General features: G+C 31.9%; 3 protein-coding genes across 5 annotated transcripts; 2 read left to right on the top strand and 1 right to left on the bottom strand.

The window, feature by feature from the left end:
* The first annotated feature begins 649 nt into the window (after window positions 1–649).
* Window positions 650–8,622, top strand: LOC148207051 (uncharacterized). 3 transcript variants are annotated; one of them, XR_007029480.2, is made up of 13 exons: window positions 650–1,740; window positions 2,165–2,585; window positions 2,669–3,341; window positions 3,584–3,624; window positions 3,969–4,037; window positions 5,539–5,639; window positions 5,766–5,844; window positions 6,122–6,220; window positions 6,346–6,414; window positions 6,540–6,589; window positions 6,693–6,774; window positions 7,157–7,262; window positions 7,703–7,758. XR_007029480.2 is itself a non-coding variant. In XM_088105426.1 (13 exons), exons 1-13 carry the CDS (start codon window positions 1,298–1,300, stop codon window positions 7,827–7,829), a joined length of 2,349 nt encoding a protein of 782 aa, XP_087961552.1. In that variant the 5' UTR covers window positions 655–1,297; the 3' UTR covers window positions 7,830–8,622. The 3 variants fall into 3 exon arrangements, 2 of the variants coding, with proteins under 2 accessions (XP_087961553.1, XP_087961552.1); XM_088105426.1 differs by having other exon boundaries at window positions 655–1,740; window positions 7,168–7,262; window positions 7,703–8,622; XM_088105427.1 differs by lacking the exons at window positions 7,157–7,262; window positions 7,703–7,758 and having other exon boundaries at window positions 6,653–6,774.
* A 2,819-nt stretch (window positions 8,623–11,441) lies between these two features.
* LOC148207050 (uncharacterized) lies at window positions 11,442–12,935 on the bottom strand. Its single transcript, XM_088105425.1, has 4 exons — window positions 12,703–12,935; window positions 12,448–12,503; window positions 12,293–12,359; window positions 11,442–12,206 (listed from the first exon to the last, which is right to left on the bottom strand). The coding sequence occupies exons 1-4, from the start codon at window positions 12,829–12,831 to the stop codon at window positions 12,126–12,128; spliced, it is 333 nt and encodes a 110-aa protein (XP_087961551.1). The 5' UTR covers window positions 12,832–12,935; the 3' UTR covers window positions 11,442–12,125.
* A 7,027-nt stretch (window positions 12,936–19,962) lies between these two features.
* On the top strand, window positions 19,963–21,403 carry LOC124845880 (uncharacterized). Its single transcript, XM_088105424.1, has one exon. It carries the CDS (start codon window positions 20,123–20,125, stop codon window positions 21,269–21,271), a length of 1,149 nt encoding a protein of 382 aa, XP_087961550.1. The 5' UTR covers window positions 19,963–20,122; the 3' UTR covers window positions 21,272–21,403.
* Window positions 21,404–27,267: the final 5,864 nt, after the last annotated feature.

Genomic DNA, 27,267 nt, shown 5'->3' with positions numbered 1-27,267 from the left:
AGTAAACCATTCAATTGGAAAAACAAAGAGTTAGTTTTTCCTATCTTGATTTTGGAAAGTAAATACAGAATATATCTGATTTAGACTGTTTAAGGCAAAAAAGTGGTGATTTACTTTTAGGAACGCTCTGATAATACTTAACTAGTTCAGTGACGGCTATATATTTTTAATATCTTAAAAAGATTTATACTTTTATTTTACTAACACAACTGAAAATAAATAAATAATATAAAAATAGAGTCTTAACTTAGAAAAAATAGTTTTTGTCTTTTAATTTTTTTATGTTATCATAATATGTGTATTGCATGGTTGAAGTATACTTACACTTATTAAATTATATTTAATATATTAAAAATATCAAATGTACGTTATTATTTTTATGGACACTGAGAAACAGATTAAATTATAAGGTGTCAGTCCAATGAACATACCCAAAAATGTATAAAGAAAAATATCTTGTTGCTTGCTCATTTGAGGTCTCATTTCATTTTACTTTATGATGAGTAATCACAAATTTTGCTAACAAGGAAAAAACAGGTAAGAAATGTGTCCAGTATTGTGTCTGAACCAAATTAAAACAAGTGGAGTCCTCCTGAAGAGAAAAAATAGCATGCTCCATGGAATAAAAAAAAAGCGCTGGTGTGAGAATGAACCAATAAGAATGAAGCGACTCAAAAGTTTTTAAACCAAAAAGACAGAGTACGTTAGGAGCATAAAGCACACCCATAGGAGAGAGTTGATACACGTGTGTCCTGGATTGGTCTAACACTAAGAACTCGAAAGGAGAACGGGCTGTTACTGCCACGCGCGGGATTGCGAGTGGGATTTTTTGGTCTACTTTTATGATGTAATAATAATGAATAACTTTCTTTTGGTCCAAATAGCTGGATTCAGATATTAACGATGAGATAGAGAATGGAAAGAGAAAGAGTTGAAGTAAGAGTAAGCAAAGGCAAAGGAGAAGGAAAAAAAGGAAAAAAAAAAGTAGTAAGAGTGAAGAATATAGGTAGAGATAATAGAGATAGAGAAAGGAAGAGTTTGTTTTTTTTGTTTTGATGTTGTATTGACTCTGTTGAGAGATAAGACTTTGAACTTGAATTGAAAATTTATTGCAATCTGTGTCTAATCAATTTATTTATGAGCTATATGTGTTGGTAGCTTCTAGAGAAAAGGGAGGTGAATGTTGTTGTTGCGGTTGCTTGTTGTTAGTGGATAAAATAAACATATCTGAAGAGGACGATAGCAATAGCGTGTGTTTGTGTTTGTGATTGCGATTGTGATTGTGATTGTTGTTGCAATGGGAACTCCACCACCGGATGAACTCGTGAAGAAGATCCAACAGTTAGAAGAAGGACACGCGCACTTGAAGCAAGAAATGTCAAAGCTCAAACTCTCCGATGTGAGGCATGGACATCGCCAGAGGTCGCACTCCGTCTCTCCGCAGCGTTCCAGATTGGGCGCTCCGCCGAGGAGGCGGACTGATGCGCCGGCAGCTGCGTGGAAGAGAGGTTCGTGTTCCTTCAAACAATCCTCGCCGCTGCAGAGAGAGAGCCGCGGCGGCGGCGATCCTCAAATTCACGGCGGCGGCGGAGGAGGTGGAGGAGAAGGAGAAGGAGAAGGTGCTACTCCGCGCCGTGGCCCTTCCGCCGTGAATTTCACTGAACGGCAGTATCTTAATATTTTGCAGTCAATGGGACAGTCTGTTCATATATTGGATCTTAACTGTCGCATAATATACTGGTCAGTCTTTGTCTCAATGCGTATCGCGTTTTTTTATTTGTTTTGCTATTAAATTCTGTGTAATTTTTCTATTCTGTAACGGTGATAGTTAACGAAGATGTGGAATATATGAATGTATTGACTTTTATAGCAACTTTCTCATTTAACCTTTTCAAAATGAAATGCACGAGTTAATTTTAGTGCATGAGAGAAAGTCGGATGATTTTCCTTTTCTGTGAATACTTAGGGAAAAGCTTCTTACTATAAATACTTGTGATTAGTTCTTTGCTGGAAAATGGATGTGCTGGCTGTGTTTTAATGTTTGATATATATTGTTTACTGTTGAGCATGTGATGTTGTATGGTGCTGATTGCGTTAATTCGGGGAACCTATATTAAGACCTTGTTTTGAGAAAACAAAAATGTGGTTGGGGAAAATTTTGCAGGAACCGTAGTGCGGAAAATCTGTATGGTTATACTGCAGAGGAAGCTTTAGGGCGGGATGGGATTGAGCTGCTTGTAGACCCTAGGGATTTGGGCATGGCCAATGATACAGTTAACCGTGTAATGATGGGAGAGAACTGGACGGGGCAATTTCCGGTCAAGAATAAGATGGGAGAGAAGTTCATAGCTGTAGCGACTAATACACCTTTCTATGATGATGATGGAAGCTTAGTTGGGATAATTTGTGTCTCTTGTGATTCACGGCCTTTTCTTGAAATGAAAGTTCCGATGTCTGGTGTAAGGAACACTGAGTTAGATTTGGACTCAGGCGGAACTCGATCTAGAAGTAGCATTACGAATAAACTTGGCATTGATACTCAGCAGCCACTTCAAGTTGCTCTTGCGTCGAAAATTTCAAATTTGGTTTGTGACATAACTTTTTTGATTCTGTAATTTTAGTATACAGTGGTGTGCCTCGACTCTTGACATCTTTAATCATTAAACAGGCATCAAAGGTGAGTAACAAAGTAAAGTCAAGGATCTGGACGGGAGAAAATAATGTGGATCGTGAAGTTGGAAGTGGTGAAAGTCATCATTCTGAGCATAGTTTGTCGGAATCTGTTCTTTCGGACCAGAGAGAGGATGCTAATTCCAGTGGAGCTAGCACCCCCAGAGGTGAGGTGGCACCGTCCCATTTTGGTGTGCTTTCTCACGGCGAAGAAAAGTCCCAGGGAAAATCTTCGAGAGGGTCTGGTGACGAGAGTGAAGGAAAATCTATTCACAAAATCATACCTGCTAAGGCTGAAGCCTGGATTCAAAGGAAAACATTATCATGGCCATGGAGAACAAAGGACCGAGAAGGTTCAGATGGATCAGAGGGAACCAATGTTCGAGTTACTGGGCCCTGGAGACAGAATGATCGAGAAAATGAATCAGTTAATCAGAAGATTCTGTCTTCTAGCTTGAAGCAAGAAAGCCAGGGAGGTGAAAGTAATCGCCCTAATAACAGTGAAGTTTCAGGATCCTGGTCCTCCTTTAATGTTAACAGCACAAGCAGTGCCAGCAGCTGTGGGAGTGCTGGCAGTTGTGCTGTCAATAATAAAGTGGATGTGGACACTGATTGCTTGGATTATGAAATTTTGTGGGAGGACCTGACAATTGGAGAACAAATTGGGCAAGGTGAGACACTCTTAACTAGTGGGGCAAACTTGAGAACATAATCTTTTGAAAACATCTATGCCTTAAGAGAAAAATTTACTCTATGTTTGAAATTCTGTTCGTTTCTTTCTAGAGCTCTCATAATTTATTATGCCTATGCTTGCAAACCCAAATATCAAGTTAACAATGGTTATTATGCCTTCTATGCTATACCCGTGACTTCATTTCCTATTCACATAACCGTTTCCTTTTCCAAATTGCAGGTTCTTGTGGAACTGTATATCATGCTCTGTGGTATGGATCAGTATGTTCTTTTCTCTTGCTGCGATTTCTGATTTTAATTTCTTCCATTATAGAGGATATTTTCCAAGAAATTTACTCTAGCTTAGGTTTCTTTAATGCATTCTTTTCCTTGCCTTTTTGGGGCGTAAGCTTATATATTGGTGCAACTGGAAACTAATAGCATTTAGTATACCGATGTCCTTTATTGTGCTAGTTCAACATTCTTGAGTTAAGGCATCATAGAATTTCTGGTTGTCCTGCGAAAAGAGGATGGCAATTCTAAGCCAGACAACGTTAGAACGTGCCTGTTATAGTTTTATAAGCTGACTGAAATTCTGATGTCAACTTATATTTGGAATTTTGCAGGATGTTGCCGTTAAAGTTTTCTCAAAGCAAGAATATTCAGATGATGTGATATTGTCCTTCAGACAAGAGGTATGCTTTCCTGTAGCCTAATTTTCTTATTAGTGAGGAAGTGACAAAGGTTCAGAAAAACAACTATTGTTGCCAATGTAATTAGGAGAGGAAAATCGGCTAAAACAAAACAGTTTTCCTTACTTTGATGTTTGCTCAATTATTGCACAATTGGGAGGGAAATGTCATACTTGTTGCTTTCACCTTTTTAATACCATGATTTTATGAGAACAAATCTACCTGCATGTTGGGCATCATTGGTCTCTATTAAGTGAACTTGATTCATTTGTAAAGCATGCGTTGGGCTTCTTAATCACTTTTGGTTATTTTATATAAGGATTAATAGGCATCGTTGTGACTTTGCTAAGCTTGTGAAAGGGATCCATGTTTATACGTACATGGCTTAGGTGAATGATGGCCTACATTGTTATTCTGTTTTGTTTTTGGTTGCAGGGGGTGGGGTGAGGTGTTACATTATTTACCTTAGAGTGGATATAATTAGCCAAATGCAGTGAAAAACCACACATTTAGCGTAAAAGATAAACATCATCTGCATTGTGGAGTGCATGCAAATTGCCAAATACAGTATAAAGCCACACATTTAACGTAAAAAATAGTGTATGATTTGTAGCATGACTGGTTGAGTAAAATTCAGTCTCATTATCTCTTAATCTCCTCTAACGATAAAGGAGTTTAGGAGGGGACAACCTATACTGAGAGTACTGAGTTCTAGTGTGGGATTTATACAGCCTTTGGCTCCAATTGAAATGGCTAGCTTTTGTGATCTAGCTCTTCCATGATTCGTATCAATTGATATCAGATCTTTTCGCGACAGTGTCTCAGTTATGAAGAAGCAGTGGGTGGTGCACTGCCGTGCATTCGCTTTGGCTAGTAAAAGGGCTAGTGTGTACATCCAGCCCGTATGAACTCAAGGGTTTCTAGAGTGCGGGTTTTATAAGGCTTTGGGCTCTACACCTACAACAGCTAGCTTTTGTGATGTGGTTTCCCATTTGTGACTGGATGACTTTTTTTTTCTCTTCATTAGTTGTCCTTCAAGTTCAATACTGTTTGGTTACTCTGCATCTTGTTATTAGCCACATCTTTCTTCCTTAAATACGATAAACTGCTTATATTGATTTAATATGACCCATATATATTCTATTCCTTTAATTATCCGACTTTATACTCCAATTTACCATGGTAATATGGGTGCACACTTACACAGCCTAGATTGCATTATATTTTCAAGATTGACAATTTCCCATAATATGTTTAAAATAATCGGAAAGAATTTGGATCGGTGCAGAAACTATTAGTTATTGAGTGCCGTGGCTATTAGGATCGCTAGGGATTTGATATAATGTACTTTCTAGAATTTAACTAATATGGAGCTGTGCCTTGTTCTTCCACTTGATTATTTTACCGTATTGATCACTTTTTTCGTCTAAACCTCACGAGTCCTTGGCAGACCCCTGCAATATCTTGTCTTACATCGATTTGACAACATTTTTCTCGTATGAAGGTGTCTGTAATGAAAAGACTTCGACACCCAAATATTCTTCTCTTTATGGGGGCCGTGACTTCACCTCAACGTCTCTGCATCGTGACAGAGTTTCTCCCACGGTTTGCTGACTTTTCTTTTGACCCATTTGTATTAAGAGCATGTGATTGTACTTTACTATGCTATGTATCACGAAGTACTTAGCTGGGTTAATCATTGCTGTGTTCATTTGTATTTTATTACTTCAGTGGAAGCTTGTGCCGCTTGTTACACAGAAACACTTCTAAACTTGACTGGAGACGGCGAGTTCATATGGCCTTGGATATTGTGAGTATTTAATAATAGAACTATAGATCGTATGGTGTTTAACTCTTTTCCTTCCAAATAAGGTCATTGTTATGATGCTATTTATTTGGTATACTAGTGGATCATTCACTTTGTTTCCCTTTCCTTTTGGCATTATTAATTTATTTCGGATTTTACTCCTGGAGCATAACGTAATTCTGACTTTGCTCGTATAAATATAAATTCCATTAGTATTTTAGAAAGCATCTCTCGCATTGTTTGAAGCTTGTTGTATGCTTACAACATATTCTTTCTACAGGCACGGGGCGTAAATTATCTTCATCATTCTAACCCACCTATCATCCACAGAGATCTGAAGTCTTCAAATCTTCTAGTTGATAAGAACTGGACTGTGAAGGTCAGCCACTTTTCAGTTTTCTATTTATTCTACGATGTTGGTTTGGAAGCTTGTCCTTGATTGCTTAAAGGTTCTAACACTGTCTGTGGTACTACAAATATCTTGATGACGTTTTAACTGAACAGGTTGGTGATTTTGGTCTTTCACGAGTTAAGCACGAAACATATCTCACAACTAAGACTGGCAGGGGCACGGTACACTCTTTTTCTTTAGTGGGACATAATATTTCTTATATTTTTGCAATTGTCCCCTTTATATTTTTCAATGCTAAAGAGTCTCAAAACATCTCACTGATCCTAGCATTTTTTTTGCTTTATAGCCCCAATGGATGGCACCCGAAGTTCTTCGTAATGAACCCTCCGATGAGAAGTATGTCCTATCTGTGCTTTCATTTACACTTTCTCTCCACTGATGTTTCTAAACAAATTTCAGACTTTGAATATCTGTTTTTGCTGCTTCTTGGGAACATCAGATCTGACGTTTACAGCTTTGGAGTGATACTATGGGAAATTGCAACTGAAAAGATACCTTGGGATAATCTCAACTCAATGCAGGTATTTCTTTCATGAGTACATGAACCTTCGAAAATATATACGCACGAAGCTTAAATTGGTAGTAAAGCTTATCTAATCGAATTGCAAAGTTTGGCTTTATCGTTGGTCAAGCCTTTGCTTTTTTTGAAGTTATTTGTTATTCCAGTGCTTTCAAACTTGGAAGTGAACTATTATACCATTAAGGGTGAAAGTTGGGTGTTTAAATTGTCTTTGGCTGCAGCTTATTTAGTTTTTGAATTACGCTTATTCTATGTTATTAAAGATCATGGTGACTGGAGATTATTATATCATAATGTTTTCCCAGTTCAATATGAAGATTTTCTTTTATGAACTATGGAATATGGATCACTGTGGGTGCATATATGAACAACTTTTCCTCTAGGAATCTTGCAGGTGATTGGCGCTGTAGGATTCATGAATCAACGGCTGGAAATTCCAAAAAATGTCGATCCACGGTGGGCTTCTATAATTGAGAGCTGCTGGCACACGTAAGCGTTCTAATCTCTGTAAAACTTTTGTACGCCAATCCCAACCCTCCAAATGCCTTGAATACCCAGCATGAAAGTTATCACCCAAAGGAATATAGAAGTTGCTTTACTTGTGCTCCAATAGTTGGCTAGCTTACCTAAACAATCTTCGTATTTTCTTGCTGTTTCATCAAACTGGAAGAAGTATTTTGCCCTTTTATTTATTCAACATTTTAATGTAGCCCATTTTACATTTTCGGACTGTAGTGAATAAGAAATTCTTAGTTTCTTAGTTGACCTTGGTTTGTTGCGTTTGCTCCTCAACTTTTTTTTTTTCATGTAAATCCTAGATCCCTTATATTTTCTACCTTCTTTTGGTAGTTTTACTTACGAATGTTGAAGCCATATAAGTGGAGTTAGCAAACGTTTTTCCAACTTACAAATTTGTCTGTTCCTACCAGCGATCCAGCATGCCGGCCAACGTTCCCGGAACTGCTTGAAAGGCTTAGAGAGCTGCAAAAACAGTATGCCATCCAGTTCCAGGCAACACGATCCGCCAGCAAGGAAAGCACCCAAAAGGAGTCGTAGAAAAGCTTGGAGCCATTTTTTTCTGATGGTTAATGATTTTTTTTGCATATATTTTACCAAAGCTGCTGGAGTAGATGAGTTAGTACAAACAAACAACTGGTCTTGGAACTTTGTAGCATAGCTGATCTGAGTCCTTCATCAACATTTGCCAAGTTATTTTGAAGAAGGTGATAAAGAAACGTGGGGATTGCCAAACTTTTGATAGTGATTGGGTCAGTCATCTTATTTTTCTCTTGTGGCATCTTTTAAGTTTCATCAATTGATTGGTGGTTTTGGATGTTTGGAGTCTTGTCAATTGGATCGATTACCACCCACGTTGTACTTTTCTATGCAAATGTTTGCGCCACTATTTCAAAGTTGTACAGAAGGTGGAGAAAAGAAGGGGAAAAGAAATCATTTGACTACATAGATTTTAGAATCACAAAGTCAGTGTGCTTCAATGTTTTACTTAATGTTGGATCTCTATCATTATCCACTCGAACCAAAAAGTTCAGTTTAGCACATCAGACAGCCTTTTAAAGGAATCATTTAAAATTTGATTGGCTGTATAGGCAATAATTCCTATATTAGACACTAAATATCATCGAATGAGTATAGGCAATAATTCCTATATTAGACACCAATTTTCAATTGCTTCTGCTTCTATTGGCCGTCCCTTTTTGTGAATATTAACCGAATTGTAAAATGCTGATTTCCTAAGCGATATAACGATCAAAATATTTGTTTTTCTCAAGATTAGATGTAATGGTAGATGGAGGTATGATTAGATTGCTATTACGATTTGAATTTCTTACGACTCTGCATCCTTGGCGATGGTAATGTTTTATTTCCTTAATAAATGGCATAAAAGAATGAAATTTGTTTTGAGAAAAAACATGAAATTATAAAGAAAAACATTCTAACAATTCTCATTTCGTTACTGTAACTTTAAAGATCGAATTCTTTTTTTAAAAAAAAATTGAATCCCATAATTTATTTACAAGTATTTGTATCAGAAATCAAACTAAATGATTATATATAACGGAGAAGTTTGAATTAAGTAATTTATACTTAACTGTTTACAGTAATATAGAGAAAATATATTATATACTGATAATATAAAATAATTATTTAAAAACAAACAAATATGCATGGTAAGTATGTTAGTTTTGACATTAAAAGTTATACTATATCATTTTTTTTTGTGTTGTTCCACTTTCTTTTAGTTTCAACAAGTAATTCCAATGTGGCAAAATTCAAACAATGTTTGGATTCCATTAGTAACTTCAGTTATGACATATGTTAGATTATGTATGTTGATTTCAATTGGATGCTTATACGAAGTTAGCATATCATCAATTCAAAAAGTAATTTTAAGAGTCATAAAATAATTTTATATAATTAATACAATTATCATACTCAATTCACGCATGGGACTTGAGCAGAGTTTTCTTATGTAGTTTCCTAACAAGCTCAAAAAAGTTAGACTTTGATGGAGTCATTTAAATTCTTTTTCCATGACACCAATGTTTTTTCTTTTCAATTAAAATCAATGGAAGTAGTTTTGAATTGATATAAACCACAATTATTTGTATTAATATCAACCAGATTTGTTTTCCGTTATTGGTGATAAATTTTTTGTCGGTTTTTTTATTTTCTATATTTTTGTATATATGTTGACTAAATTGAGATTGGTTAAAGGGCTACACCTCCAACCTCTCATTACATCTCCATAAATTCCACTTTAACCTTAATTATTATTATTTTTAATAATTATATTTTAAAAATTATTAAGATATAAACGTATATTAAATACTATTAAAATTTTAAATTATTATTAAATTTTAACTTTGAAAATAAAATTTTAAAAATTTATGAATTGAATTTCAAAATTCGTAATGATATGAAATTTTTGGAAGTGTAGGATAAGAGGTTAGAGTTGCAGAACAAAACATCCTTGGTCAAAACAATATAGTCAAGTTAGATTTAATGTTTTTTCATTTGACATAAGAAAAAAAACACATGACAAACTCTTAACAAAAGTAACTCTAAAAACATTGATTGAGAAAATGAATACTGCAGTTATGAAAAAAAAAAAGAAAAAAGAAACTATGAAACAAATCAATTAAAAAATAGTCCTGCTAATATTAACAGAAAAAAAGAAGATAAACTTATTTTACAATATTAAATAATAATATTATTTTCATAAATTAAAAAAAAAAATCTCTATCCAAAAGAATATATTTTGTCAAAAAATATTCCAAATTCTTTATAAAAACTAATTAACTTACGAGAATTTCACATTATAAATAACCTCTTTGAATATTTGGTCTTTGATATGGTTTAATGCTATCATTTCATCTATAAATTGATCTCGCCTAGTTAAAATTTTGCTATTGTAATATTTCTTAACCACAGGTTTGAAAACTAAACAAAATAAAAATAAAATAAAAAATAAAAATTACACGGTATCGTATGAGATTTTCAAGAGAATGTTGATTTGATAATTTATATTTAGGTAGTTTTGGGCTTAGCTTTATGTTTTCATTCTTTATAAAAGTTGCACCAAATACATTTAAAGAAATAATCCTGAAAAAAAAACAAGGACCTTGACTTTAAAATTGATAGAAAGAATTTGTTTTAAGGAAAAAATAACTTCCAAGATTAAATTACACGCTATCTTTCATTTTGAACTAATTTATGTTACGAAATAAAGTTAGCTTTCAAATAGTTTTTCAGATAAAACAACAGTCATTCAAAACTTTAACTTTAAAATAGCTTTTAAACAATAAGAAAGCAAGTTGGGTCAGCCATAGCCCTTTTCCTCCTTCCTAACAATTCCCTGTTTACTAGTGAAAATGTGACGTAAGTTATGAGACAAGAAAGGGGGAAACATCTCATGCAACTTGTAGAAATCTGAAACAACTTCATGGTGCGGAATTATAAAGCCTATTTCGGGACTAAGGTTGCTTTTATCACTTAGGAAGTGGGTTTAAATTTTCAGATAAATAAAGTAGTGGATTCCCCGACAAACAAGCAAGAAAAAAAAGGATGAGATGACAAACTAATGGCTCTAAAGACATCTTAGAAATAAAGAAAAAAGAAAAGACACGACAGCATGAAGAACTGTTGCAGCTGTATGTTTTATTAGAATCTTTCTTTAATACGGAAAAAAGTAGGTGAAAACATAGTGGATGCTTTCATCACGACACGACAATGTCAACTTCAATCAAGTTACATCAAGAATCTAGCTTCTATCAACTTGGAAGTGGTAAAAATAGTGCAAATATGTCCTAACAACTTGCACAAACTGTTGCGAGCAATACCTTACAAGAGCATTAAGCATGGAGATACAGGACTAAGTACAATGTTTTCTATTTGACCACAGTAGTTGACAAAGCATTAAGCACTGAACTTGAAGATGTAGGAGCTTCACGTCGAACATGCAAATGAGCTAATACTAGTGACAAAGACGGAGATACATGACTCCAATTATCTCACGCTCCAACATAACTATGCATAGATGATCCAAGGATCAAGAACTCAAGATCCTATCGTATGCCATCTTAGCCATTCGTTTAGTTCCAATTGGTCAATTTGATGCATGAAAGAGAAAAAACAGAACTGTCATGGTAACCGAAGAAATCTAAGAATTCTGATACATTTATTGTTTGAGTCAGTAGTAGAAAGAGTTTAAACACATGAAGAAAGAGAGGGAAGGAGGGATAAAACTTCAATAGATAACAACTCATTTAACTAAGTTTTAAAAAAATAATAGTACCCAAACCATTAAATTTCCTTGGGTACCACATAATTTCTCAAGATAACATAGTTTTAATGGTGAGATTTGTTCTTCAAACTGTAGGGGATGCATTTCCATGATCCAACGGGTGCTACCTATGGTGATACACTGTGTTCAAATCTCACTCCCCACTTGCCCAATTCAGGCTAGAAATTCTAACTTGAAACTATCTACGCCAGAACAAAATAGCACCCCTGCCACTAGGTTCCCTAGCCTTCATGAAACATTAATTGATTGGTTCTATCGGCATAGAATATTTGCTCAAAGTCTAGTCTAATATCAGCACCAAACATAAGAGCAGAACAATGCAAGACAACTAAGCTAATCTATTGTTAGTTCCTTTATGTTAGTTATTATGCTTTCAAGAGCTGCAGGACTTGATTATGAATATAGAAATTTTGTAAACATCTAAACAAATGTTTTGGCACGTGGATCGTATGATTTCTGAATAAATTAGGTCTTTGCATTCAGATAAGTATGATTTTGCTAACTATGGCACTTCCATTCCCACAACTCTAGCGAAGCAAGTGCCGGATTGCAGCAACAGCATCACCTTTATGCTCGCGTAAGGTTCTTTCAGCAACCTTTTTATCCAGCTTTTGAAAACAAATTACACATAAAAATATCAATTGATTGAAAAAAACTGGAAAATTTTAAAAATGCGACGTACGGACAAAGTTACCTCTAATTCATTAGCGATAATATCAACATCGGCGGCATTTATCTTAACAGCAGCTAATTCTTTCTCCCTAAAATCATGGGGAAAATACAGATTAATAGTTACTTAATCACTAATCAAATGTAGAAGACAGAAAAAAGAATTAATAATGATTTTACCTCAAACGCATGGCTTGCCAATCAGCTTCCGCGGATGCAGCAATTGATGCCATGGCCTGCAAGATCATTAGAAAATACCGCAAAATTCTGTTTAACAAGAATCGAATCGCTTGTGTGGAATTTTGTAGCAACGTTTGATAACAGCGCGTTTGATTTCAGTTTAGGACGCGATTTTGAGAAGCTGATAAACGCGCTTCTGAACGTGTTTTGAATTTCGAATACGATTACAAGAAAATATGAGAGAGAGAAGAGAACCTCTTGAACGCGAGAGGAATCGAGTTGGCGATCCTCGACACGGTCAGTGAGCTTGTCGAAAGCTTTGGTCTGCTGCTGCATGTCCTTTGAGTCCACCACCCTCTCTATTCCCTCCTCTGCACCTTCCATTTCTCTCTCTCTCTCTCTCTCTCTCTCTCTCTCTCTCTCTCCAATTTCACTCTTTCTGCTGCAAAATCAAACTCTACAACAAAACTAACACAACCCACGCGCAAAGCTGAAAGAGCTTCATCTCATACAGTTACTTTGTGCCTTCTGAAACATTGTTCGGGCCTTATTGGGCTCAACGTGGAATCCATTTCTCTAAAGGATTGACGTCCTGCACCCCACAATTTCTTCACGCACCCAAACTTTTCAAAATAACAATTTTACTTTATTAAAAAGTGACTTCTTGTTTAAAAAAATTCAAAATAATTTTTTCAGATTTTTTGGAATAAAACTTCCGAATATACATTTTTTTCTAGAAGGAATTTTCTGAAACAACATGAAATGCATTCTAGAAAAAGCTTTCCAAAACACATTTATCTTATTCTTCATCTACAACATTATTCATCTATTCTTCTCTCTTTGTAACACAATCAGCCCACTAAGTTAGACCCAACTACTTTTTCACATAAGAAAGATTATTTTTTCAGTGCCAATAAAAAATATAAACTACATTGCAATTAAAATAAATAGTGTTTAGTTATTGATAATTTTAAAAATAGCAATTAAAAATTAATTTACAAATAACAATAGGATTAAATATTTCTGAAAGGAAGATTTTGTGGGTGCAATTTAAAAAATGTACACAAAATAAGAAAATAGAAAAAAAAATATTGATATGTGTAAGTGGTAGAACATGAGGAGTGAGTCTCATTCTCCGATATATTTTAATTTATAATTTTGAAAATCGTCTTGTATAAAACTTTTAAAGAAATGATTACAAAAACAAAAAAAAAATATAATCTTATCCTACAATGTTATTCCTGAGTTTACAATAATGTAAAACACTTTATTATATCATAACTCCATATATTTAATTTCTTTTAATAGTATGAAAATGATTAAGATTAATCTTAAGTGAAAGTAATTTTCTTATTTATAAATTAACGTGTAAAATTATTCTAATTAATGTATTTTTCATTTTAAATTATTAAGCACGTGGGCATAGATAAATGGATATGAGATAATTATTTACTATAAAGACCTAAATATTAATCTAATTATTATTTTCGTTGAGTTATTTCAATTCAGTCATAATAGTTTTTTAATTAATTTTTTATTCATTTTTTTCAATTTAATTATTTTTTAACATCATTTAAATAATTAATAAACAATGAATTGTGTAAATGTAATTTTTTGTGTTTTTCTTTATTTCTAAAATATTTTTAAATTTTCTTTACTTATTTTTATTTTTTTAATTTAAAAACAATGTTCATGTCTCAATAAAACATCATGCTATATGAAAATAGTAATGTCATATCACAATTTAATGGTATATTTATTATTTTTATTCAATTTAATTTAATTTTTTTTAAATTGATTAATTTTGTTCTTCTACAACTGAAACCAAATTTAATTTTTATATAAATATTATATTTATAAAAATTTACATTTTTATTATGTATATTTTTTTTACAGTTAGTTGATTTAATATTAGAATGAAACTCTTAAACAATGGAGATCAAGATAATTGGTTTAAAATTTTAAAAATTAAAAATCAAATAAAGTATTAAATAAAAATAAAAATTAAAGTTAACACAATTTATAAAAAGAAGTAATTGTAATTATTATTATCATAAAAACACAAAGAAATGAAAATCTAAAACTAGTTATTTTTATAAAATATATATGTTTAAATTTGAAAATTTCATTTTATAATTGATTATAATATAAGGATTAAATATGTTCTTGTCCTTTAATTTTCATTTAAAATTAAAAGTAATCTCTCTTCAAAATTTTGGCTTAATTTAGTTTTCCAATTTTATAAATGTGTTGATTTAGTTCTTTTAACTAAATTTTGTTAAGTTTATTTAACTTTTCATACATATTTCGTTATAGTACTTGGGTTGTTTATACCGTTTGATACATTTTTACTTTAATGTTAATTGTAAAACACCTTTGAGATATCGTATAAATTTAATAAAATTTAATTAAAACAACTAAATCCATGTAGTTTTAAAAATAAAATACTAAGATAATTTAAAGTTTTGAAGATGGACTAATTTCAATTTTCACCGAAAGTTACGTAATTTCAAATTTCAAATATAGTTAACCCTTTAATATAATGTTGTGAGACATTTTTATTTAATAGTTGATGTCATGTTTAATACTTTGTGTCATTTTTAACTTCTTAAAATTTTAAATTAACGGTGTTATTCTCTATTTTAAGTTTTTATTCTAATTTTAAACCAACTTTAATCTTAACTTAGAAACATTTAATAAAAATATAAATTTTAATTATAATTTTGTAGGAAAATTAAATTTAATCTCAATTTAAAAAGAGACAAAATTTATCCATTAAAAAAAATAACTGAATCTAGAAATTTAACAAATATGGATTAAATATGTTTTTAGTCCCTAAACTATTGGTCGTTTCTGGTTTTCGTCCCTCTTCCAAAGTAAGGTACAATTTGGTCCTCATTCTTTAGAAAAACGTTCGTTTTAGTCCTCAAAATTTTGTTTTTAGTCCTCGTTTTAGTCCTCAAAACGTTCGTTTTTCGACTAAAACGGACGTTTTTTAAAGATTGAAGACTAAATTGCACCTTACTTTGGAAGAGGGACGAAAACCAGAAATGGTCAATAGTTTAGGGACTAAAAACATATTTAACCCAACAAATATAATGATAAAATGTAATATAAAACACTCATACGTAACTTTAATACTATCACATAACATTGTTATTTCCAACGTGATATGATACTAGATAAAAGTTGTTAATTATTTAAATAGTATTAGTAAACATGACTAAATTGAAAAAAGTTAATGAAAATTAGAAACAATTTGAAAAAAATTAAAACTGAATTAAACTAACTAAAAAAATAAAACCAAATTATTCGTATTTAAGTTTAGTATAAAGCATAGTTGTTTTGTTAACATTATTTCTCTTTTGAGAAGATATCAATGTATACCAAAAATCTTTCTCAAATAATTAAATAATTTAGGAACATGATCCACATAATCAATACAATTAAATAGTTCGTGCATGTGATGAAATTAATGCATTATAACACGTGTCTACTTGATAACATCATGAACATGAAATATCTCTTTGATTTATTAACTGTTAATTTCGGATGAAATATTTTTTAGCTATAATTTTACATATGCAAGACTTTGAACCTAATATTACGCTTAAGGGTCTCATTTCTATTTCACTCATACCGGTGTTTGTAATTATATTAAATAATTTAAAATTAAAAATTTATTTTGAGCTGCTAGATTGTTCATTTTTAAATTGCAGTTGAAAATTTTCACCTTATTTATTTTCTTTCTTTATTGCTTCTGTTTTCTGATTTGCCGCTTCTATGTTTGTGTGCTTCCAAAAGTCGTTTGGGGATGACGCAGACACATACAGAGTTACTGTTGTTCTTAGGTGTGTAACTTCACAATGCTAAAAATAAGTATCTTATTAGAGTATTGATTAAGGATTTTAAAAGTAACATTATTATATTTTAATTATGATTTTGAATGTGATTTCGGTAAAAACAGACAAACATATAGACAGAAGCATAGACCGTGTAATAGGTTTTACCATGTGTGTGGTGGGAAAAAAAGGTAATAATGGTATGTCGTGCTTTTACACTTAGAATTGAGTTGTTGAGTTGGTTCTGAAATGGTGAACAGCTAGGTCGGGTAGCTCAATTAAGGAATGGGATATCCCCAAGAATGTGGTGGTTGATGAATCACATGATGCTGCGGTCCAGCTATTCGAATTAATTAAGTAGTTAGTTCATTTTTTCTTTCTTGTTGAAAATCAAACTAATTATTTACTGATATGACAAGGATGATGTTTGCTTGCAAGTGTTGGCGGTGGAAGCCTGCATTCTCAACTTGGTTGCATGGACTGTAGCTTTTCTTTTTCTCCTCCAAAGTGAAGTTGTTCATCTAAATTTGATTCACAAATAATGGCGGGGTAGATGTGAATCTAGATGTTATTATGAGAATAAATGCTTATCATATTGTATAAACAATATTATTCATCATATTTTATATAGGACCCTTCAAAGATTCATTTTATTGATTCCGATTTTCGAGTGGGATGTACAAATTCATTTCATAACATTTGAAACTACAAAAAAAATATATAATACTGTTGATAGAATTTCATTGACAATAAAAATTTTGTTGGTAAAATAATATTTTTTTTACTCTAAAAAATTTATAAAACAAATTATCGATGGATTTTATTTAAGAAAAAATTTAATTATTGATGAATATTTTAGTTGATAAATGTATCAGTAATATATGTCTATAATGGATATATAAATAAAATTTGTTGGTAATATAAATTTTTATTATTGATAGATATTTTTGTTAATAAAATGGGTGTAATAGTTTTTGTTTCAATTTTGATCATGTTATACAATTAGAAATGAATCTTTTTAAAGGGTTGTTGTTAATTTTTTGAAAATTTGTTGATAATAAATTCGTTGATAGTTGAACATGCTAGAATTCATTAACAAATTTGTTGATAATTATATTTTTTAGAATCGAACAATATATTCATTGATAAAATATATTTCAATGTTCCCACAAACTCACCAAATTAGTGTTTTAAATCAAATGCAAATAGGTGAGTATTTTAATAACAAATTTTTGGTCATCGGTATAACTTATAAGTAATTTTACTTTAGTAATAAATTTTTGTGTTTACCTATCAATTTTGACCATCAATAATATTATACTTTTTAAATTTTTATTTTATTTTTTTAGAGGATATTGCATTGGTTTAACCTAACAAACGATATAATATGGTTACTTTCACTATGCAATTTATCATATCGTTTCTTCATGAATCGATGTAATATCTTGTTGTAATAATTCTATTCTGCATCATTGTTATGTTTATTTTCTATTATTGATGACTTTGGATGACTTTTTCCTTACTAATTTTTTGGTTACTTTCTTATATAAAAATACTAAAGTTGTTATAAATATTTATTTGACCACTTGAACGCGTTTTAAAAAGAAAGCAAATATTTTTAAAATTAATCTAATTTTTTTTATTAAAATTACAAACAAAAAATAAAACTGCACGCAATTTATATCTTTTGCCAACAATGTTATTGGTGACAGAGAACACTATTTTCTACCATCAAGACATTCATCCTATAATTAATAAAACATAAATCATCAACCTTAATAGCTCTTATATTTTTTTTTTTTTCTGATAAAAAAATCAGCCTTAATATCTCTGAATAGGTGAAATTAAACCTACAAACATTGGAACTCTAATTAACTGGTTACGTAGGTACATTTCTATCCGAAGCCAATTGAAATCTTAAAATTAATTTCCCTTTCAGTATAGCTCCATTGCATCTAAAAAAATAGAACAAAATAAAGGGAAAAGTTACCTAATAATAAGTTAACCTTATGAAGAAATTGCTACAAAATACAAATATATATACCTACTCTCAATCCACCACCTATTTAAGTCCCCACAAAATTCGCATGAAAGGAAGAACAAACAAAATGCATACTAAGGAATAGAAGAGGCCAAGAATGGAGGCTGTGCCCAGACACATTCAGAGAACTCTCTCACACTCTATCCATTCTTCAAATTACAATACTATATACATTAACTACACAGACAAAAGAATTTAACAAGTAAACGAGAACCATTATCATTGTTATGTAAATTTATAAGAACCAAATAGACAAATTATTTAATATAAAGATTAGAACCAACAGAAAAACACATTTAACCTTATAATAATATGACTGATTTAGAAAACGTTGAAATTCACACAAAATCAGTTACTAAGAAACGATGAAAAGTATTCATCTAATACAAAATGAAACGGAATACTGCATGTATATTGGTCAGTTTTCTAATAACTGATGTATATTATTTATGACACGCATTCTTTAATTTTACATACCCTATAATCATACTCTTTTATTTTCTTATTGCAACAATTTTCTATGATTATATTATTTACTCAAAGACAGTGACGGAAGCACATTCAAACCTAAAAGCCATTGAAAATGCTGGTACTTTATTTTTAACAAGCATTCTTTGACTAAAAGTACATTTTAATATTAAAGTATTATGAAATAATATGACTGTCACTGTGTATTGATGAAGCAAGCTGTACATGTGGTGGGGTGGCCAATCGTCCAGAAATGCTATATATTTCTTAAACTGGACTAAACATTAACATGTGAAGTTTTTTTAATTTGATTTCAGTGAGATGGCTGAAAATGTTTCTCACATCACATGCCAATCCCATGTATATGACATTGAACCGACAGATAATACACATAGCAGTAGGGCAAGTTTTCAAGCTATAAATGAGAAAAACAGTATAAAAACGTAAGGGTCTTCAACATTTCATAATTGCCATCTGCCAATCGCAGTCACTTCCAGAAAATTTTTCTAACTTCACTTTTTACTCACTAAAAATGGAAGAAAATTAATCACTCTGTATCCTTCACCTCGACCCGTTACATCCAGCCTTAAATATATTTACCAACTAAAGTCGTTCTGTTGGATACCAAATAACACCAATTTCCATCGTCATCAAGAGCCGTGTTCTTTCAAGTGTGTCATTAGAGATTGAATCTTCAGTGTATACAAATTTTCTTTTCGAGATATTAGTACTATAAATAAATTTTAACAATTTCAGAAATTAGTTCTCAGTTCTTTATCAAGATTCTAATAATTTACTTCAAAATAAGAATTTGTACGTGTACAAACTTCATTTTTGTAGATTTTGATTCTTGACAATACAAAGAGGGAACATGTTTCACAGAAAATTATGAACAACCACTTTCCTGATAAACGAAAATGTCCCATTTAGCACCTGATAATGAATAAGATAATTCACAGCAGAAACCCCAAAAAGGATACTCACTATTTAAACTCCTACAGTGACTGGAGCAAGCTAGTTGCTTTCAGTAGTGTTTTTTCTAATCGAGATATTATCATTTTTGTTAATAGCTATTAATCGAACTACGTTGTACTTAAATAAAGTAGTTGATGGTTGGGACATGACAATTAAGATTTCACCGGCCCGTGGATTTATCTTTAGAAACAAAGTTTGAACTTTTGACGGTGTTCGATAGTTGAGATCTCGATAAGTCTACGTGTATTAATGGTGTGTGTGCGCTTGTTCACACTATAAATAACTCCTTTCTGCCCAAGCTTTCTCCACAGAAAGCATTTTCTGCCCTATTTTCTCTATCTGTGTAAGGATGGGAAAGTTACAAAGCTATGTTGCAGTACTTGCTGTGGCATTTGTATTAGTGATAGGAGCAGCAGAATGCAGAAAAATTAAAGAAAATGAGTTAGTTGACGGTTTTGGAAGCGGCTTAGGTGGAATTGGAGGTGGACATGGTGGTGGATTTGGGGCAGGAATTGGTGGTGGCGGTGGTGCTGGTGGCGGATTTGGAGGTGGAAAAGGTGGTGGTCTAGGAGGAGGATTCGGAGGTGGGCACGGTGGTGGCGGAGGAGCAGGAGGAGGCATTGGAGGAGGTGCTGGAGGTGGTTTTGGAGGTGGCAAAGGCGGCGGTGTCGGAGGAGGAGTTGGTGGTGGAGGAGGGGCAGGAGGAGGCATTGGAGGAGGTGCAGGTGGAGGTGCAGGTGGTGGTTTTGGAGGTGGAAAAGGTGGTGGCGTTGGTGGTGGGGGAGGAGCAGGAGGAGGCATTGGAGGAGGTGCAGGTGGAGGTGCTGGTGGTGGTTTTGGAGGTGGAAAAGGTGGAGGCGTGGGAGGAGGAGTTGGTGGTGGAGGAGGGGCAGGAGGAGGCGTTGGAGGTGGGGCAGGTGGAGGAGCTGGCGGTGGACTAGGAGGAGGGGCAGGCGGAGGAGTTGGAGGTGGGGCAGGTGGAGGAGCTGGAGGTGGTGTAGGAGGAGGGGCAGGCGGAGGAGCTGGAGGTGGTGTAGGAGGAGGGGCAGGCGGAGGAATTGGAGGTGGTGCAGGTGGAGGGGCAGGCGGAGGAATTGGAGGTGGTGCAGGTGGAGGAGCTGGAGGTGGTGTAGGAGGAGGGGCAGGCGGAGGAGCTGGTGGTGGTGTAGGAGGAGGAGCAGGCGGAGGAATTGGAGGTGGTGCAGGTGGAGGAGCTGGAGGTGGTGCAGGTGGAGGTGCTGGTGGTGGTTTTGGAGGTGGAAAAGGTGGTGGTTTTGGAGGAGGAGTTGGTGGAGGTGCCGGTGGAGGCGCTGGTGGAGGTGCCGGTGGAGGCTTTGGTGGTGGGCATGGTGGTGGAGTAGGGGGAGGAATTGGTGCCGGAGGAGGCGCCGGAGGAGGCTTTGGAGGGGGTTCTGGCGGTGGCATTGGAGGCGGTGCAGGTGGTGGCGGTGGGGCCGGTGGAGGCGGTGGCTTCGGTAGTGATGGTCGGGGTTTTTGAGTTAAAATATATTCTTAATAGTATGTATACTATATACCATGCAATGCAATGCTCGTTTAAGGAACCAAGTACGTATAACGTACGCTATATTTATACATTATCGAAATAAACGAAAGTTTTCGTTCATGGTCATCTGATTCTTTTCTCCTTTACATCACAAGTTCATTTTATCACAGTTAACAATTAGCCTTTAATAAAACAACTGCCATATTTTGCTTTGTACTAACAAGCTAAAATTAAAGATATTACATGGATGTGGGACTTGTAATTCATCAGCTTTACAAATATAAATTATCTCGAAACAGTTATTTAACAACTTGGATTCTATCAAGGCTGTACATAAAACTGGTGATCGAGGTAGTAGAAACAAATTCGTGTCATGAAAAACCTATTACCTATACAGAATGTTTTAATTCAATAAATAAGTTGTACCTTACAGAGCTTCAAAAGGCTAGGCCTTGATTTTCACTGCTGAGTGGAAAAACATCACTTGTCTTAGCTCTTGACTATATTTTACAAGAAACAGACAAGTAAGCAATCATGTCATGTTGAATCTATCTTCTTCTGATGACCATAGAGAAAGGATGTTAACTAACTATTTTGTCCCAGATTATTCATTTCACATTAGTTTGGCGCCAACGCTTTAATCCAGCAGGCGTACATGTAGTTAGAATATCTCAACCTTGTCAAGTGTTTAATTATAGTGACACATCAAATTTACCACTGCCGTTAATCTCTCCATTGTGAGAACTAGCACTAGTGCAGTTAATTTTTATTTATTTTTATACTAGTTTAAGAATCGATATATATTCATTTTTTATACAGGTTAAAGCTATAACTATTTTTTCCTCAATGATGGTAAATGATGAGAGGGGCACGCCAGCAACGAACCAGTAGTTCACCATAGTCGTTGCGTGCGCCAACAAATAGCACAACGAGCATTCGCACACTCGTCGTAGACATGGATCTCGGCAACGAAAACGCAGCTCCTCCTTGCGTTTCACCTGCCCTTCACCGCCAAAACAACAACAACACTGAAAAAGAGGAAGTCGCACACCCAACCAGACCCGGAATCACTACAAATCCACGTATCATCGTGAGCACGATGCATATCTACAACACGTCGTAGTCGTAGTATTGGCGACCTCGTGATAACAGTGGCGGCCTAGGGTTCTAACGTCGAGGTGCAGCTAGGAGATGCGATCTCCAATGACGGCGAGCTCGTGCGGAAGTGGTTAATGGGCAAAATCGAAGGTGCCCTGTCTGGCGAGGGTTTAACGGCAGAAGGCTAGTGCGAGTAGCACTCACGCGCAGGAACGACGAACGACTGAGGGTGATTGATGCAGAGGCGTTGCGCAATGGCTTCCGTCATAGGGTGGCAGCAGAGAAGTCGTTGATACTAGCATTGGAGGAATCTTGCGAGAGTCTCACCGGAATCAGCAACCTAGGGCTTTAATGTTGCCAATCATGGAGTTTGCGTCCGTTGTATGTGTGAAGAGGAAATACAAGAAAATTGGGGAAGAAGGGGTGTGACCCCTCTCTTATCATTCCAAAACCCTAAAAATGTCATCTCATTGTATTTACAAATTAAAAAATAAAACTTAATTATTCGTTTCAACTCTATTTAATTGAAAAGTTTCTTAATCTGTGCTAAAAAAAATTCTTTTTTTTTTTTCATTGTGTCCTAACTTTTTAAAAATTGATTTAATTAAGTTCTTTTTAAAAAATAAAAAAAATAGTATTTATTTTCAACCAGGGAAGATGATTTTTATAATATTTACTATGCATTAATATCATTCTAATTAGTTCAAAAATATTTTTTACAGAATAATATTCAATTTTAGGAAATTGAGATTTTCAACATCTCCAAATAATCTTCACGATAAGTAGTATGTTCGTTATAATAAGAATAATAACAATAAAACCACCAAAACATACGTTAGCATTCTACCTTAGGTGGTGAATAAAAAAAGTTGAACAAAACATTTATATTGTAGTCAAACCATACTTCAAAGTTTAAAGAAAGAAAAATAAATAAATGAACTTTTACGTTGTTTGTATAAGGATGACAATAACTTTCATCCATCATTGAAGGGGAACACATCACATAGAAGAGATAAAAGAAAGAACAAAATATATAAAAGTATAAAAAAATATTTTCAACAATCACAATCTTTTAGAACTGTTGATGATATACAATGAAAAAATTAATCTTTTTTTCTCTGCATGTGTTTTATCAAACACAGAATGCAACTACATCTTTTAATCAAAATGAAAATGGAAATAAATTTATGGTTGAGTTTGGTTTTGTTTTGGACTTCATAGTCAATTTTCTTTCTACTGTTTTTCAATATAATTGCTTTTAATCTCAAAACAACTGTCTTAAATTTTAATCTCCTTCTAAGGGAGTGAAAGGGAAAAGAAGAAAGAACGAAAGTGTCCTAATAGAAAAAAGAGGGTGGATAATACTATTTTCGTGTTTTTTTAATGAAAGGTCTGAAAGGCCGTGTAAAACTTCATAAATAAATAAAAAAATGTTGGTCCAACATTAATTCTAACAACAAAAAGTTAATTAAATTTTAGAAAGAATTTAATTTACTTTTAATTAAAATGCTTTGACTTTTTTTTAATAGTTAATTAAAATACTTAACTAATTTTTATTTAAATTATCAAAATGTATTTTTTTTATTCAAAAATACATAAAAGAAACAATATCTTTGAATTTGGATCTGTATAAAAAAGATAAAAACAAAATAAATAAGTAAAGATAATTTAATTTACATTATTTGTCCTTTTTTGTAATGAACATATGATAATATTATGTGTTTGTTGTGATTTTTATTTTATTTTTATAAAAATCAATTGATATTAAAATAACAAAAAATGAGAATAGGTACGTGACAAAAAAATTTATATTATCTTGAATATGAGAATTAAAAGAAACTTTTATTTTAAAGATTATAATGAAGCTCATCTCATTTATTGTCATTCCTAACTCTAAGTGAGATTTTTAATCCCTAAAAGACCAAAGGTAATCTATAAATGTTTTTATGGGAAACAAATATGAAAAGGCTGCAAACTGTCAAGTTTTCTGATGTATTTGTAATTAGGTGACAAATAAATTACATGGTACTATGGTATGTGTATTAGTCATTAGCTTTTTTAATTTTATATGTAAATTTATTTACTTTTAATAATAATAATTTATCTTTCTTATTATTTATTTTTCAATTTTTATTTAAGTTTCTTGTAATTGTCCTTATTTCTTCAACTATTTCAAGTTGAAATTTTGTTTTTTCTTTTACATATTTATTGAACTTTTTTTAAATAACTTTGGAATTTTAATTTTAGTTCTTGCTTTATATTCATATTGTAGTTAGTAAGTTTATTTATTTTTTCCTTTTTTTAATTCTTATTTTTTCCTTTTTTTAATTCTTATTTTTTCCTTTTTTTAATTCTTATTTTTTCCTAATATAATAAGTAATTTGAATGTTATTTTATATTTTCAAGATCATATACATAAAAGTCATTGTATATTGTTTTTACTTGAGCCAATTTGAGTTTTAAATTTATTCGTTGTTGATGTAAAAGATTGAATTAAAAAATTTAACTTGAAAATCATATTTGATTATTAGTTTAAATGTTAAATTTAATATTTACTTCAAATGATATTAGAATAGTGTGAAAATATATTAGAAATCTCACATCAAATATGAATAAAGTATTTTTTATAATATATAAGTAAAAACTTTATTTTATAAATTTATAAAATAAAGTTTATTCGTAAAGTTGATTTTAAACTTTCACTTAAGAAAAAAAACTTATAAAATATTATTTATTTTTTATCAAAAGCATCAAAGTAATCATAATACAATTTTATTTCATTTTATCTTATTTTTAAAAGTGTTAAGTGTTGTTATGGTGCAAGAATTTTATAATATTTAAATTTTTATAATTTTTTACTTATACTTTGATGATGCAAGAATAACTTTTATGATTAAAATATATTTTTATAATCAAAAGTTTTATTTAATAGTTATAGTTTTTAATTATTCTCTAATATTATATTAACTTTTTTCCTTAATTATATATATATATATATATATATATATATATATATATATATATATATATATTTATGTAAGTCTTAAACTTAAAACGTTGTTTCTTTTATAGACAATAAATATATATAGGGATGTCATGTTCTGTATATAGCACATCCTTGCATTTGTTTAAATACTTATTATTATTATTATTATTTTCTCTTCTTATTAATTAATTTCATATATATGATAAAAAATATATAGAGAATCTAACTAAACAACATAAAAGAAAATTCTCCTCTAGATATTTGTCATTGCAGAGGGTCTTGAAAGGTTGTTATAATGATGATTACATTAAAAAATATTCTAATAATGATGTATAGATATATTTGTATTTAATATTCTATTAAAATATAAATACGAAATGTGAATCTCAAAGAGTTATTAAATCACAACATTTCAGTTTAAATATATTAACCAACATGTGTTCAATGTTCCTCAATATACATTAACCTTAATGTTTTGTTTGAGTGACCCACTTGGGAAAATTTCTTTATAAGTTATCTAAGCAAACGAGTAAACTTTTTTATAAGTTATCCTAAAAATAATCTATTAATTGCACTTTCATTATTATAAAGTCATCTCTATTGGAGAGAAAAATAATGAGACTTTGGTGATTTTTAAAATATTAGGAAATCACAACACATCCAAATTAAAAAGCAAGAAACTTATTACATTGTATAATAATTCATAAACGAAGAATGATATAAAAAAATAGTATGACACATGCATTTTTTTTTAAGAACGGCAATAATAAATTAACTATAGTCAACTGGCTTAAAGTATGAATAAAAAAATAAAAAAAAAATGGATAAAAGTAAAAAAGATGAAGCCAGAATCACGTCGACCTTCATTGATTATGAAAGTAAATGAGGCAAGTTTGAAGTGGATGGAACTCTTTGGCTTCCCATTGTAGTTTAAGCAGTTATGAAGATGATGCTACACATCATCAACAACCAAGTATGGTACTTCCTTTGTTTTCTTACTGTTGGTAGCTGTAATTCAGTTTAGAAAATCTCTTCTAAGCGTATGCATGTTTCCCATTCTTCCATATATGCTACCTGCACCATTTATGATCCATAACAAATGCAAAAAAAGTAGTCATGGTGATGTGCGCAAAGTTGTCTGAAAAACAAAAGTAATGGGTGAATTATGTATTTTGTGCTGCATAATCAGAAGGCCCCATGAAAGAGAACTAGCTTGTAATTTTTATATGAGATGATTTTTCGTATTGTTTCAACAACTAATTTAGTGAGAATTCCAACACATTCCAAAATCCTACAAAACCAATTTTTAAAAAGAAGATTTACCTCTATTTATATATTATAAATTAATTTTATCTTTATTCAATGACTTTTAGGTTAAATAATCAACTATGTTTGAATTATATAATAAATTTAATTAATTATAAAATAAATTGTTTGATAATGAATTAAACTAAATATATTAATTTTAATGTTAATTAATTTAAAAATAAAATATTATTAAATATAATTAGATAATAATTAAGTTAAACTTGATTAAAAATCTATAAATAAAAGTTTAAAATAAAAAAAATTATGTAATTAATGTTTTATTAATTATTAATTGATTTTCACATCAAAATACGTTTATTTGAATAGTTAAAACGGTTCAATTTAACATTTGTATTTCTAAACATTATTTAGACTTTCAACTATGTATCCTCAAACTATTACATCGACCTCGTACCCAAAACATGAAACAGAGCAACGGATACTGCATGGAGATTAATTATTAACAAAGAGAAAAACTGCACAATATAAAATTAATTTTCATGTTAAATTTTCACATGCCTATATTAATTCAAAGTTTTGTGTAAATAATAATATACATATTTTAAATATTATTATTGAAAGGGGTGCACAGAAAACA

The sequence above is a fragment of the Vigna umbellata genome, chromosome 1, assembly GCF_029865625.1.
Source record: "Vigna umbellata cultivar VRB3 chromosome 1, Vumbellata_1.0, whole genome shotgun sequence".
In the NCBI taxonomy this organism is placed as follows: Eukaryota; Viridiplantae; Streptophyta; class Magnoliopsida; order Fabales; family Fabaceae; genus Vigna; species Vigna umbellata.
The sequence above is the reverse complement of the archived record's forward strand: the minus strand, read 5'-3'. Positions and strand labels throughout refer to the sequence as shown.

Coding starts and splice junctions, on each gene's coding strand:
- LOC124845880 (XM_088105424.1), top strand. CDS start 20,123: ATGGGAAAGTTACAAAGCTATGTTGCAGTACTTGCTGTGGCATTTGTA.
- LOC148207051 (XM_088105426.1), top strand. CDS start 1,298: ATGGGAACTCCACCACCGGATGAACTCGTGAAGAAGATCCAACAGTTA. Junction 2,586..2,668: donor CGTCGAAAATTTCAAATTTG/GTTTGTGACATA, acceptor ATCATTAAACAG/GCATCAAAGGTGAGTAACAA. Junction 3,342..3,583: donor TGGAGAACAAATTGGGCAAG/GTGAGACACTCT, acceptor TCCAAATTGCAG/GTTCTTGTGGAACTGTATAT.
- LOC148207050 (XM_088105425.1), bottom strand. CDS start 12,831: ATGGAAGGTGCAGAGGAGGGAATAGAGAGGGTGGTGGACTCAAAGGAC. Junction 12,504..12,702: donor ATTCCTCTCGCGTTCAAGAG/GTTCTCTTCTCT, acceptor ATGATCTTGCAG/GCCATGGCATCAATTGCTGC. Junction 12,207..12,292: donor TTATCGCTAATGAATTAGAG/GTAACTTTGTCC, acceptor TGTTTTCAAAAG/CTGGATAAAAAGGTTGCTGA.